The following is a 14,784-nucleotide window of genomic DNA, read 5'->3' as shown; positions in this document are numbered from 1 at the left end:
AATCGACCTTTCTCCAAGGTGGGAACTAGCAGTACTTAGTACCAAGTCCTTTGGGTTTTTTCCTTGTGGCCTGTTGGCCTTGTGCACATGGCTAGTAAGCATTGGACATTTACAATCTACATTTCTGCTGTAGCAAAGATTGCTTTTCTCAAAGTTGAACCATTGAAGCAGGTAGCTTTTGAGAATGTATGTACACAGTTTTAGAATCTCCTTTTTTCTATCCTCTAGTAGATGGAGAAGCCAGAGAAGGGCATGTTTTCTGAGGCCCCAGAAGCGGGATTAGAGGGAGACAGTGCTGTTCAGTCAGAGAACTCAGAAATGTGTGTTATTAATGCATTTAGCTACAACAAAAGCCAGTGAGGATTTTTGGACCACTAACCTTTATAGCAGTTAGAGCAGCCCAAGGTAAGTTGGATGGCTGCACTAATATTTGGCATCTGACATGTAAAGGCCCTGGGTGGGGAGGGGGTGGAAGTGGTCAGAATGCTTTTGATAAGGCATGTCCCTGGACTAGCTTTGACTTTCTGAATGGAGAAAGGGTTTCTGTGGAAACTAAGGAGGGAAAGATCAAGACCAGGGAGTGGCATGGGAAGAGGCCAAGAAGGCAGAACTGAGAATAGTGAGTCTCTGGTTATCTCTGCACCCTGACCTGCTCCCCAAAGAGGGGGATCTGAAAATCATGAGGTTTCCTTTGTTGGGATTGGTGTTGGAAATGTTTATTTTGAAGGTAAATCAAAGATTTGTTTAAGGAATCAGGGCACAGAGAAGACTCCAAAGGGTCAGTTGGAGATCTAAGAATCAACCAGGTGCTGATCTGAAAAGTCTACTGTGTGGATTGAGCCTGGTCCATTCTGCCTCTTCACCTCATTGCTGAGAGGTTTTGACTGAGGTTTAGAGAGCTGATTTGTGACTGGAAATGTCAATGCCTTTTTTCTTTCTTATCCATCCCTCTTCTGAATCTAAATGTCATTGGCTTTCTTCTTTTATTCGCACTACCTTTCTCTTCCCTTTTACTCAGTCTACCCCTGCTCTTTCCCCCTCCCTCCATCTTGGTTTCCTTTATCTCCTGCTCATTCTTTTCTCTCTGTCTTTATACCACCTCCTTCAGCTCTCTCCATCTCTATCATCATCCTTCATCTTTTTTATCAGTTTCTTATTCTGTGCCTCTCACTGAATCCTTCATATTCACTATTTCTTATATTGCAGTCATTTTTTTAAAGCTATTTTTCAGTTCATTGACATCTATTTGGCTACTTCAGAAAATGCTATTCTAAATCGTTTGGCAATATTCTAGACCTTTTGTGGGAGAGATGGAGATGGAGATGATTTGAGGTCAGAACTCTCCCCAGCATGGTAATCTTTGAGTCTTGAGGATATGCATGGTTTAGTCACTTTTTCCCCTCCATTATTCCAAATTACATTTTAGAATGGTTGAACTATTCATAACGCCACCAAGTGGTGTGGTATGCTTGTCTTCCTTACCACATGCACACATAGTATTCTTATGTTTTGTCTTCTTTGCCATTTTCCTGGTTTGAGGCAAAAACTCAGTTTTGATTTACATTTCTCTTAGGAGTGATTTGTAGCAGTCTTATATGGTTGGGAAGTTTTTTTTTAATGATTTTTTTGGGGGTAGAATGTTGGGAAAATGAGTTTTTAATACTCAACTTTAGGCAATTAAATGTGTATTGTGGGAATATTGTACCTTTCTGGTTGGTTGGAGCACTACACCTGGAATCTTTGTGTTGTGTCCTGGCATTTTTCTCTCTGCCTCTCCAGGGAAAGGGATTGAGTAAAAGGCTGGTCATTGTTCTTTGTTCTGATGTTTAGGTTGGGCTTTTCCTTCATGAATGAGCTGGTGGCATCAGTGCTGGAAACAATCCTTCAAGTCATTAGGTTAGACCTTAGCATTTACCTGGGCTCTGATAGCACTGCCCCTTAAACATATCTTTATCTTACAGCTCTTCCTGAGATCACCGGCCACAAAAGAAGTGAGAACAAGAATGAAGGGCAAGATGCCCTGATGTACTGTAAGTCAGTTGGATACCCTCACCCAGAATGGATATGGAGAAAGAAGGAAAATGGCATATTCATGGTGAGTGAATTAAGCTCATAATCTTTGGCCTTGGAATGTTAGTATGGCCTTCCAGCAATTAGGGGCCATTGAATTTTCTGTAGACTGCTCTTCAGGGAACAGATAATAGAGCAGGTTTTAAAATGAACCAAAGCCATGAGACGTGCTGGGTCAATTTCACCATTACTATTATTTCCGATGTTGAGTGCCATTTGGAGTTGACTTCCTAATCCCCCGATTTTAGAGGTCAAGAGAAGGCTTTCTAATCCAACATGTATCTGATTAAGGATCCCTTCTATAGAGTAGCTAGATTGCCTGCTCTGTGCTAGGCACTGTTTTAAGCAAGGGGGATACACAGAAAAGCAAAAGACAATCTCTGCTCTTAAGGAACTTCCAGTCATTCAGTCTCTTCTTCCATATTACTCTAGGCCATCCCAAGACATGTAGCACCCAGTAGTGAGAGGAGGCCCCAGTCAAATCAGAGCCATCAGCTAGCTAGAACCAGGCACGTGTGATCTCACCCAAAGTACCTGATAAGTTCTTGGCTCTTCCTGGCTGTCCTTGTTCTACACACTGAAGCAAACATTTCCCTAAGAATCTGGGCTAGATGGTTACATATTTACCTGTGATTTATTATCCTATAGAAAACTGTCTAAGCTTCAGTGAGGTAAACTAAGTCATTGTACTAAAACGTTGTAAATCTTTACTAACCATCGTCTGTAAAAAGATTACCCAATCCTTTAGCTTATGTCACATTGCCTATAAAATGCCAGTGGTGATGAAATAAACCTCACCTCTGATTGGCCGGCTTCTGTGGCCCTTCTGACACAGGTCACCTTTTCTCCCCACATCGCACCTCTCCGGACCCCTGAATGTTTGTCAGTGTCACCGGTCTCTTCACGCTGTCAGCCAGGCACCAGATGTTCATCAAATGTTTGTTACATGTCTCGTGCTGCTAGATCTAGGGATACGGAGACTATATGGAGCAATCTTTGCCCTCAACTAGTTTGCCTTCTGTCTGGGGAGATCAGGGGAGGCACCAACAGCTGCAGTCAGCTGGGGAATGACCATGTAGTAGGGAGCATTTGAACTGAGTTATGAAGGAAATAAGGAATTCTAAAAGATAGAAGTTAGGGAGGGAGGGCACTGCAAATATGCAGGACAACCTGGGAAAAGGCAGGTAGAATATTTTGTGTGAGGAAAAGCTAGAAGGCTGATTTGACCATACTTTAGAGCAGAAGTTTTTAACTATCTTTTGTATCATGGACCTCTCTGGCAGTTTGGTGAAGTCCATGGATCATTTCTCAGAATAATTTTCTTAAAAATTTATAGTTGAAGAAATACTAAATTACAGTTAGAGGTTAGTGAAAGTAAAAATAGAATTTTTTCCCCTCATCCACATTCTGGATCCCCTGAAGTCTATACATGAGCCTCCAGTTAAGAACTCTTGATCACATGTGAAAGGGAATAAGTAGTATATGCCGATGTTGGGCAGGTAGGCTGAAATCGGGTTTGAAGGACTTTAAGTGCCAAACAGGAGCTAAAAATACTTCAGCACATCCTTTGATAGCATGTTTTCTAGTTCTCTTGCCATCCTTGTTGCCCTCTTCTGGACACATTGCTACCTTTCTTCCCTAAAATTTGCTTTGTACACAGAGCTGAATCCAGTAATCCAGATGTGTTCTGACTACCATAACATATTGGAGCAGATCTAACCATTTACTCATTCTGGGATAGTATATGTTTCTTAAGCCTTAGAATTTTAGGCTGCCATGTTGACATATATCAATTTAACTATTAGTCTGGCATAAACTCTTGATCTTTTCCATTTCCCTCTCTCTTTTCTACCCAATGGCTTCCTCTTATTTGTCAAGCTGTTTTTAAAAACCTAAGTATAGAACTTTATATTTATCCATATAATTTAGTATGGTTAATATTGTAATAATATCTTACCTGATTTGGGCCCCATCATTCTAGCCTATTGTGATCTTATTGGATCCTGGCTGATATATAACATGCTATAGATTTGATAAGCATACAGTTTTTGCTTTTGAGTAATTGATAAGAATATTGAATACCCTAGATTAATCCTAGGGGTCCTCCCATTTATTTGATATCTCTATTTTTAAAGGTTAGGTGTTATAGGTCCAGCCCTTCCATCAATTTCAAATCCACTTCACAATATAAATCCTGCTTATGAAGATGGCATGAGTCTGTTGGGTGGTTTTTCTGAATCTGGTAACTTGAACTTCTGAAGACAGCTGAATGTCATCCATCTATTCACATCTCTATACTCCTTCAGAGCCATTTTTGTTCTGCCATTCCAAGTTCAAGAATCATGTTCCTTGGAAAAGGATCTAAAAACAAAATTGAGAGTTGAGTGTTCTGCTTAATCTTGTCATCAGTTATTATCAGCCAACCCGAGTAAGTCCTCTCCCTTCTTTGATCTTCCCCTTGTTCCAAATTTAGCTGCCATGGAAAATGTGAATCAGTCAAACAAAAAATTCTGAAGTGGAGGAAGAGAGAAGTTTTTTTAGGCCAGTTAGTGCTTTTGCATTTTCATAAAAAGTAAGAGTGACATCTTCTGCCTCTAATTTTCTGCAGGATTCTGGAGCATTGATAGTAAAATAATTATGCTTCTTTTGGAAGCAGTGCTTATAGAGAGAAAAGCAGGTCAGTTAGGAGTTTCTAAGATAGTTCAGGTGATAGATAATAAGGTGGTAGTGGAAAGGAGGGGACAGATGCAAAAGGAATTGTGAAGGAAACATTGGCAGGAGTAAAGAACTGATTGATTATTGTGCTTGAGGGAAATGAGAGTCCAAAAGGTTTAGATTAGGTGATTGGAATGCTGGATTTGAAGCTCCAGTGGGCTGTGTGGGTTGTGATGCACAACTAGAAATGAAGCTCAGAGGAGTGACTGATTCAGGAGTTACTTGCACTGAAGAAATGAAAGTGAATGAAGTGTAAAAGAGGCAAGGGCTGCCTCTACTCAGGGACTGTAGGAGGGAGAAGAACCATCAAAGGAATGAGCAGAAGAGTCAGAAACCTGGAAAACAACTGGATGATAATAGTCAAGTTCCTTTAAATTGGCCACCTCCCAGGCTCCAGGTGCATTCCCTACTTTCCACTACCTCCTAGACGACCTTTATTTCTTAATGATTTTGGCTTAATTTCCACCTTTTACACAAAGCCTTTACTGATCCCCTCAATTGCTAGTATCTTCTCTCCCAAACTGTCATGAACTTGTTATTTTTATTTGCTCTCTGATCTGGTATATATTTATTTAAGAACTTACTGTCCTCATTGAACTATTTGCAAGGAGGGATTATTTTATCCTTTCCATTTGTATGCCCAGTATCTGACATCTAGATAGTACTTAATAATGCTTGTTGATTGATAAAAGGGGAAGGACTTTTGGCGATACTGTGGCTGGAGCATGTATTAAGAGTTAAAGAACTTGGGTTCAAATCCTGTCTCTGCCACTTGTCTACCTGTGTGACCTTGACAAAGTCATTTAATAGTTCGTCTGGAAAATGGTGGGGGTGGGGTGGGTTGTCCCTCTAGCTCTAAATCTATAATTCTATACGTTTCATCAGGGAGGAAGTGTAGTGGTGAAGATTGTCAGATATTTCAAAAGAATCAAGAAGGCGGAGTCCTGAGGGAACCAACCGTTGGCCTTAGCAATTCAGAACTCATTTGTGGTGTTGCAGAGAGGCTTCAGTAGGACTGTGAGAATGGTGGACCAATGGCAGAAAGTTTAGGAGTGGGACAAAACCGGAGGTAGCCTGCATGAACTACTAGTGTTCCTAGAAGTTTGGGGATGAAGAAGAAAGAGGATGTTAGCCGAGGGAGAAGTAGCAGGGTCATAGAGAGTTTTTTATTTTTTTAAGACTAGAGAAGACCCAAGTCTAATTACAGGCAGAAGAGAAGGAAACAATGGCTTTAGAGATATTGAAAAGACAAAGAGAGAGGGATGATCAATGGAGAAAGGATCGTGTGTTCAAGGATACCAGGTCAAGGAGTAGGGCCACCTCCTTCTCAGAGACTGGAGCAAAGGAAAAGAGGGGATTTGGTTCAGGAGACCTTCTGACTCAGATCACTTAGTATTGGATTAAGAGATCTCCAGACCAAATGGATGAAGCTAGAAGTAAAGTTGCTCTTAGATCCACTGGCTGCTAGGCACAGACAGGTCAGATAGGGCTCTCTCATTCAGGCTTTTAATTAGGCCTGGTCTTTTTCCTCTGATGGTTTCCTCTTTGACAAAGAGCAGTTTGGTTTGGGGCCAAGCTTTTCCTAATTCTCATTTGAGACATGTGCTAGCCACATCTTTATAGTTTGGAGAGATTTGAGGAGCAAGGTTCCCAAGTTCTCTCCTTCCAAGAAAACTGGCTTGTTTCAAATGACAGGGCACTGGCTTACCTTACCTTACCCTGACCCTTGTTTGCTCTCATTTTTTCTGCCTGAGCAGGACTTAGTCAACACCTCTGGCCGATTCTTCATCACCAACAAAGAAAACTACACTGAGCTGTACATCATTAACCTCCAAATTACAGAAGATCCTGGAGAGTACGAGTGTAATGCTACTAACACCATTGGCTCAGACTCCTTCGTCACTGTCCTGAGAGTGCGGAGCCACCTGGCCCCCCTCTGGCCCTTTCTGGGGATTTTGGCTGAAATCATCATTCTTGTGGTGATCATTTTGATCTATGAAAAAAGGAAGAGGCCAGATGAGGTTCCAGACGGTAAGAGCATGTCCAGAACACAGCTATAACTTTGGGATTTGTTCGTGGGGTTGTCATAGCTGGGAGGGTTTATCCGAGTCCAGGATCCAAGCTGGAAGAAGGCTGTGGTTTTTTTCCCCAAGTGAAAAAATAATCCTGTATCTTTTTCCTTGTTGGTTGCTTAGAGTTATTGTCACAGCAATAGCTCTGTCTCTGAGCTCCTAAGAACTCTGAATTTCTAGCCTACTGTAGAGAATGACAGCATTTTGAAGTTTTTTGTTCCATCTCGTTATTCATAAATATTAGTATGACAAGATTGGAACCTGAGAAGACTACACTTTTTCTAAACCTTCCACATAGTCTTTGGCCACCTAAACTTTCTCAGAGCTAGGATTCCTTATAGCTTCTTAGGAATTTCTCTTAACTCAGCCCCAAATTCAATCTGATTATTCATTGAGGAACCATTAGAGCCAAATGCTTTTTTTGTATTTCCTTTGGTGGAAAACTCTGAAATGTTTTTCAAGGCTGCCTTCCATTGTGATCACTTGCTCTTTGAATTTCCCTCCTTCAGCCCCCTAGATGTGAGAGAGAGAGAGAGAGACGACAGACAGAGAGTACAGGGAGATTGTGGAAGACCAAACATACTCAGTTCAAAGGCCCCCAGAATCGCCACCATGCTAGCTTGGTTTTGGGTGTATCTTGGATAGAGTGAACCTCAGGAAAAATCACCTCTTTAGATAATTTTATTTACGGTGTTCTTCCAACCCTGACTTCTTAAAATAGGTAGGAGGGCCTTAAAACTAGGTGGAGGCTCTTACTACCTCCCCTCTCCCCCACCCCCTTCTCATTCCTCAAATCATCAAAATTCCCCCCTCTGTCGAGTGGAGTAAGTAGCAGCATAGCTTTAGTTTTGAAAGTGCACTCAAAGGGCGCAGAATTGAGTTGGCAGCAGGGCTTTCACTTCCCCACAGTGGCTCTCCAAGGCTGCTTGCCTACTGGGGAGAGAATGTGACTCCTAAGATGCAGGCTTTACCCAGAGTCAGGGATCTGGAGAATGGAGCATTGATGAGGCCACTATTTTGGAGGCTGTTTGGAACCTGCCCGTCATTCATGCAGTTTCTCAGTACAGGACAGAGCCTCAGCCTCTGCACGTGCCATTCCGGTGCCTCTACTGATGGAATGTGACACAGAAATGCTTAGAGACATCAAATTGCTGAGTGTGGTCGCAAGTTATTCTGGATGAATTTGTCTTCCTCACCCCAAATTCCTGCTTAGATTAAGTAGAATGAAAGTTAGAGGCTGAGAAGGTTCTTACTCTAATCACTGTTGCTTCGGGCTGTGTGCCCAAGACTCAGCAGTCTTCCCTGTAGTGTCTGCTCATCCCAACCTGAAAATAGATTTGCAGGGGGATTACTGTCACCACGGCATTGCATCGGCCGGTGGCTCGCCTCTTAATGACTTTTTTTTTTAAACCTTTATTTTCTGCTTAGAAACAACTCCTAAGACAGAAGGACTCAGGGTAGGCAAACAGAGCTAAGTGACTTGCCCAAGATCACACGGCCAGGAAGTGCTAAGGCCATATTTGAACCCAGGACCTCCCAACTCCAGGCCTGGCCTTCTATCCATTGAGCCACCTCCCTTCTTAATGATTTATGACAGCTCGTAGTCTACCAGGTTCTCTGGGCTTTCAGTCTCTCCCTGCCTCGGCCTGTAGAGCTACTGTTTTCTGAGGTGAAAAGGCTCGAATGTACAATTCTCTGGAGCCCTAATGCCTTCAGGCTTAAGATTTTTCTAACCTCCTTGTGGTGTAGCCTCTAGTTGAGAGAAACTGCATTAGAGGACAAAAGGAGAGCTCCTTGGGTTATGCTGTCAAAGAGCCTAAAGGCTCTTTGGGGGGCCTTTAGGCCTCGCTCCTCCCAGATGGGGACATTTTCATCCTCTGGAATAAAAGGCTCAAACTGCAGAGCATTATTTGCTCTGCTAAATCTGGTTCTCATCGTTTCCCTGGGAAGGATGAGAGGCTGAAATGGAGGCTCTGAAACTAGATTTTTGTAAAAACAGCATCGACTAGAGGTTGTAGGCTTGCGGCAAGCTCAGCGATTTGATTCCTCCTCGTGCTAGGACTTGTGTGGGAAGCCCCTTAGTGTCTTGGGCTAATGGCCCAGGCTGGGGAGAGGCAAGTAGCCAGGTGGGCCAAGAACTGCCCCGGGAAAGCCGCCCTCTTTCCATCTTCCTCCTTGTCACAAATGATGAGAGCCGTGGAGATCAGCTCCTGACAAGTCCTCTGGTGGCACCAGAAGAGCCTTGGTTTGTTCAAGAGTCATTTAGCTTAAAAGAGACCTACTAAAGCGGCCCGTCTGGCCGCTTCCCTGCCTGCCTGTGGGGTAAGTGTGAGCCACCAAAGGAAGAAGGTGCCCAGGGAGCCGAGTGCCGATTCGCATTTAGCTGAAAATGTGCAATGCTGACCTTCCCACTGTGCCTCTCTCTTCCTCACTTTTCTTCTGACAGCCAGCATGGTACAGGTTTTGCTTCCCGGTGCTCCCTCTAGCATTTCCTCTTCCCCATCTCCCATGTTTTCCTCTTTATCCTTGTGAACCTTTCCTGATGCCTGACAGATACAGAAGTGTACTTCTTGGACTCTCCATGCCTTTTCCCTAGTCCTTTTGTCTCTCTTTGTTTTCCCTATGCCCTTTCCCTTCTTACACATGCACTCCAGCCCCTCACAAAGCCCTAAATGATCCAGAGAAAAGTTCATGTCAGATATTATTTCATTTCCATTTCCTCTCCTTCCCCCCCCCCCCCCCATTGATTAGTCTTTGGAGTGGATAGAAGGCTAAGAGAAGTTTCTAGGCCAATCAGCACACACCTTAGGGGCATCCTTCCCCCCCAGCTCTGAATTGGCTTCTTAGATACCATTATGGGAACAGAAGTCTTTTTTTAGAGCTGACGTGATTGTTCTCTGCCAGATGGGTGCTTTATTACCAAGCTATGCCTGTGTTCCATTTCAGACTCACTGCTTTTTTGGGCATGTGAACTCTTTACTTATTATTCACATCTTGTTCAGCCCACCAGTTCTTGATATCCTAGTCCTCTAGGTTGAAAAACAAATGCTTGTACAGCACTATCCAAAGCACAGTGGAATAATTATTTTTGTTGCACTGTTGAAATTCTCCGGGGCACAGATTGCTTTAAAATCTTTACATTGGTAAGGTTCAACTACCGACCCACAAAAGGCCTAAAGCCCTGTAGCCAAAAAGTCGGACCATTTTCTCAGTGGCCCCTCTAATCTAGAGAGGATTACATTATCCCCAGACCCCCTGGCATGGATTTCCTTTGGAATGGATTACCGTAGGGCGTTAGCACACTTTTGGGAAGTTTTACCCTTCTCTAAACCCTTAAGAAAATGTTAATAAGGACTTACTTGGGACAAGGGTGTGTCTCATAGCATAGAGAAAAAATTTTCAGAGAGAAAATTGTGAATCTGCCTTTGGATATCTATAGAAAAGGTTAGCTATTCGGTACTTGGAGAGGCACAGAGAAGGCCAGATGAAAACACTGTGCCATAAAAATGTGATTTTTCGAAATGCATTACAATTTGGGAGATTATGAGAGTGACAAGTGCTTGGGAAGAGGACTACGGAGGGCTTCCATCATTTCAGTGATTTCAGCGACAGCAAATCCTAGGCCCTGTTGGGGTTGGAGGAATGGAGGAGGATGCTTCATCAAGGAGGAAAATTATAAGCCAACAAAAAGACCCCTTTGGGATTTTCACAGACTAGTCCAGATTTTAATGTGGCTCCGATATAGTTGGTATCCTAGAATCATTCAGACGTTGAGAAAGACTTTTAACTCCCAGCCAATCTGAACTCCTCTTGAAGGCCTGAAAGCAAAAAGCTCTAAAATGTGTATTCAGCAAAAATAAGCAGATCAGTAACAAAACAATGCATAGAAAGTCATAAAAGTAACGTCTGAAACCAACTGTCTTGTACTGAATGTGACAGCCAAGAGCAGATGAAATGAAAGCCGCCACGGCACTGTTTGATCACAGGCACATCTTGGGCTTTGGTGGAACATCCCTCCCTCTAAGGGAAGTGAGGAAAGGTGGTAAGGGCGGAATGTTAATGAAATGCTAAACTCAAAGCTTCCACAACTCACATTTTAAACTCTTAATAATGAGGGAGCGATCTCTGCCGTGCTTTTCTTTAAAATCCGTTTGCCCGACGGTCATCTTGTGTTATATACAGTGAGATTCAGAGACACCTTCCGGAAGGGCGAGGGCCTTAGTGCATCCCTTCGGGAAGTCTGCCCATTCGGGAGGAATCCCAGGTTTCCAGAGCCCTGCCCAGGAGTTCACATCCACGTCTCCAGGTAGACTAGGACGCGCGCACGCACGCACACACACACACACACGTTTCCGTCCCTGGCAGGGATCTCAGCTGACCTGGCTGAGTAATAGAGTCCTAGCTAAGCCCGAGGGTTTGGGGTGATGTTGATATCTGTCGGTTACTATGACTTCTTTTTTTTCCCCCTTCAATTGCATCATACCCTTAAAAATGGTGGTAAGTGAGCGATCTGCATGCTTTGGAGTTTGTTTACTCTCCGCTTCAGTCTATACGATGCACAGTTCATGGTGTTAACACTTTTCTTCAAGTTTACTTCATTCACGTTCACAACTAATTTGGGTTTCAGTTTGCTGTTGAATCTTTCTTTTCTTTTGATTTCTGTACCTTTCCCCTCCCCGATTTCTGTTTTCTTCCTCCTCCCCTGAACTTCTCCTTGGGGTCGAGTCCCATTTTGTCCGTACTGTACTGTGGGTGTGTTGGCTAGTTAGCGGTCCCGAGCAGCGGGGTGGAAAGGCAGTGCATTTTCCCTTTGTTCCTTGGAACCTCTAGAAAAGGATGTGCCAGGGAGGGCGGGGGCGGCGGGGGAGGCTCCCCAGGCTTAGCAGTTAGCGTGAATCACAAGGGCTCCCACTCACAGGCATGGCCCCCACACTGCTTCCTCATCGCTCACCACCTACCTCCATGCAGCCCTTTGCACGTCAGAAGCCTGTTCCGCTGCCGAATGGCGTCATTAAGCCAAGACCCAGAATCACGCTTTGCCATGTGGAGGGAAGCTCTCGGGGCAGGGAGCGCCTCGAGTCCCAGGCTGGCGGCCTCCGAAGCTTAGCCAGACCGGCCACACCGTTTGGGGCCTTTGTTTTCTTTGAAGTTGGGTAGCCCGCTGCGGCTCTTCTTCAGGGTCAGATCTCGCGCCAGAAGGTGGGCTTTCCCGCTGGCCCCGCTGGAGCCTTCCCGAGCACTCCTGATTGGCCGCGGTCTTGCTCTCCATCCCCCCAGAGCAGCGCCCGTCCCTAGCCCGGAGCTCTTCGGGCCCGACACGCCGGTGGGAGCTGGCAGGTGTTCGTGAGGGGAGGATTCAGTCTGTGCTTTGTGTCAGTACTTACCTTGTCTGTCCCCCACCGCATACACAGCCCGTGGATGTCTTGGTCGTCCTAGTTTTTCTCTGTGCCCATTTTTGGATAGTGAGTGTCACGTTGCTAGTGATGGACTCCTGTGGACACCGGGGTGTCGCTAGCCCCTTGTTTGGCTGCTGAGTGGTTGGTCTGTGGTCAGTTCTTTCTTTTTTGAACTCTTTTTTTGCTCCGGTCACTGTGTGTGCTGGCGGTAGCTTTGCCTCTCCGTTGCCTCGAAGGTACAGGTGGAGCAATGTCTCCTTCCCACAGACATTCCTCCTGGTGTGTGCTCATGCAGATGCCTACACTGAGACTGTGACTTCCATCCCTGCTTCATGTGCACCGAGCCCCCTTGTGGAATCCTGCTGAGAGTTTGACTTGAGTGAAGCCAAATGCTTCTGTTTCATTGCATCCTGGTGATTGTACTCATGTGTCAAATGGCTCATCTGAGCGTTCCCTCCCCTTCCCGGATTGCTTTATCTCCCTGCTTAGAAAGCTCCTGGAACACCCTTAGTTGGAGCCCGAAAAGAAAAACCTCCTAAATAGTCATTGTCAAATGCTAATTGGATCTTGTAAATTTGTACGACAAGGGCCAAACTCAGAGGACCGAATTCTTTTGAAAAACTTCCGAAACAAAACATAACTTTAGATCCGCTGTGGCCAGCATGCAGGCAGAGCCTAGGTTCTCCTGGTGGACCTTGCCTTTGACTTCTTTAAGGAGCATGTGACCCACAGCTGGCCAAGGGCAGCCCTTGTTATCAGAGGCCTCGCTTACCTGTCCTGGCCTCCTAGGCCACCACCTCCCTTATTCTCCACTCTAACGATGCCCACTATAATTACAAACATCAAGGGGAAAAAAGAACTATTTCTTGGGGGAGGCCAAGATTTGTTTGTAACCATCGAGAGCCTGTGAGTCCATCCACATTGGAAGACTGGCTCCAGACTGCAATCATTTCAAGAAAACATACAGCAGGATTTTACAACTGAAATGTTGGTTTGTCTTCTCATCTATTTAAGAGTGAACCACTGGAACTTGGGGACAAGATGAGTATGACGATATTGCAGCTATCTGTCCACTACAGTTGCAGTTTTTCATGACAAGCATCCCAAGTGTTAACTAAAACCATTGAAACAACATACCTGCCATTAAAAACTTGAAACCAGAAAAATAACTCCATGAGTCTTTTGCACTACCAAGTGGAATGGCCTTTTAATAAATGCTATGGATAGACAAGTTTGCAAGTTGCAATTTTTAGTCCAGTACAGTTTTGTACAGAATCTAACTGCACACTCTATCTCTTTTCTTCCCCTATCTTTCGATGAAATTTGAACCCCGATATCTATTGTAGATGATGAACCAGCTGGACCAATGTAAGTACCTTCTCTAGTGCTTGCCTTAGTCATTTATCTGATAGAATGAAATTCAATTCTTTTGAATTTAAGGTGAAATAAAGTAGGATGAGTTGGAATAGCAAGTAAATAACAAGAGGGAAGATAATGAATGAAAGTGAATGTTGGAGTGTGTAACTCTTAGATTCAGTACTGGCCAGAGTTTTGATCTTTTGATTCTCAGGATATGCAATACGGTTAATTTCTCTAAAAGGTATTTAGTGTACATAAGTCTCATTTTAGGTAAAACTGATGTACCACAAAATTTCAAACTGATAAAAAAAACATTTTGTGACTCAGTCTCTTTCAGCTTTAAAATGAAGGAATTCCTCTGAATCTCCAAGGGTTCCTCTTCTAGCTCTAAAATTTAAGAATTTGAATTCTTAGACTAGAATAAATAATGGAAAGGATTGCTAGTGAATTTCGATAATACGGCTCAATGACTTGCCATTATAGACATCAGGGAGGAAGGATGCTGCAATTGTGAATTCAGGGGATGTTTTATGGCAAGAGGATGGAGTGGCTGGGGGGTAGAGAAGGGGAAAAAGTAGGCAGGAGATTCCCAAATAAGTAAAAGTGTAATGAAGTCCACTTAGCTCCTCTCCCCACTCTTCACCCCTAAAGGGTTTTTAATAACCAAGTCTATAACAGCATGTAAGAAACACGTACAATTTTGCAATTAGAAAAAAATAGATTCTTGAATTTGAGTAAGTTGACAATACAACAAAGTGAAAGATGGCTGTATGCTGTCTTGGGAGTCAAAAGTTCTGCTAAATGAAATACAGTAGCTTACAGAAAACATTTCTATTTAGTCGTGTGCAGTAAAACTTCTTACTACACCAGGGATGGCAGCAAGTGAAAGGTTCCCTGTATTTCCATGTGTTTAAAATTTTTCAAAATTTTCTATTGATTTTGAATTTAACTCTTATGATGCAATTTTTCCTCCAAAGGAAAACCAACTCCACCAACAATCACAAAGATAAAAACTTGCGCCAGAGAAACACAAATTAAGTACTGCTTACGATGTAAGTATGGCCTTCTTCAGACATTTGCAGTCACATTCAAATGAACTAGAAATCTGTTGACCTCTATTTTCAAAGTGCTTCTCCTTTGGTAGATGGTGGGGATACATAGTTGAAAGGGTC

At 43.6% G+C, this 14,784-nt stretch overlaps 1 protein-coding gene across 1 annotated transcript in view; it reads left to right on the top strand.

Moving 5' to 3' along the window:
* The window catches only part of NPTN (neuroplastin), a 73,636-nt gene that overhangs the window by 57,259 nt on the left and 1,593 nt on the right, over positions 1 to 14,784 (top strand). Inside the window, exons 5-8 of the mRNA XM_007478121.2 lie at positions 1,962 to 2,095; positions 6,543 to 6,816; positions 13,600 to 13,621; positions 14,590 to 14,664. Coding sequence (XP_007478183.1) covers positions 1,962 to 2,095; positions 6,543 to 6,816; positions 13,600 to 13,621; positions 14,590 to 14,650 — 491 coding nt within the window. The 3' untranslated portion in view covers positions 14,651 to 14,664. The remainder of the gene's footprint in view (positions 1 to 1,961; positions 2,096 to 6,542; positions 6,817 to 13,599; positions 13,622 to 14,589; positions 14,665 to 14,784) is intronic.

The sequence above is a fragment of the Monodelphis domestica genome, chromosome 1, assembly GCF_027887165.1.
Source record: "Monodelphis domestica isolate mMonDom1 chromosome 1, mMonDom1.pri, whole genome shotgun sequence".
NCBI classification, from domain to species: Eukaryota; Metazoa; Chordata; class Mammalia; order Didelphimorphia; family Didelphidae; genus Monodelphis; species Monodelphis domestica.
The sequence above is the reverse complement of the archived record's forward strand: the minus strand, read 5'-3'. Positions and strand labels throughout refer to the sequence as shown.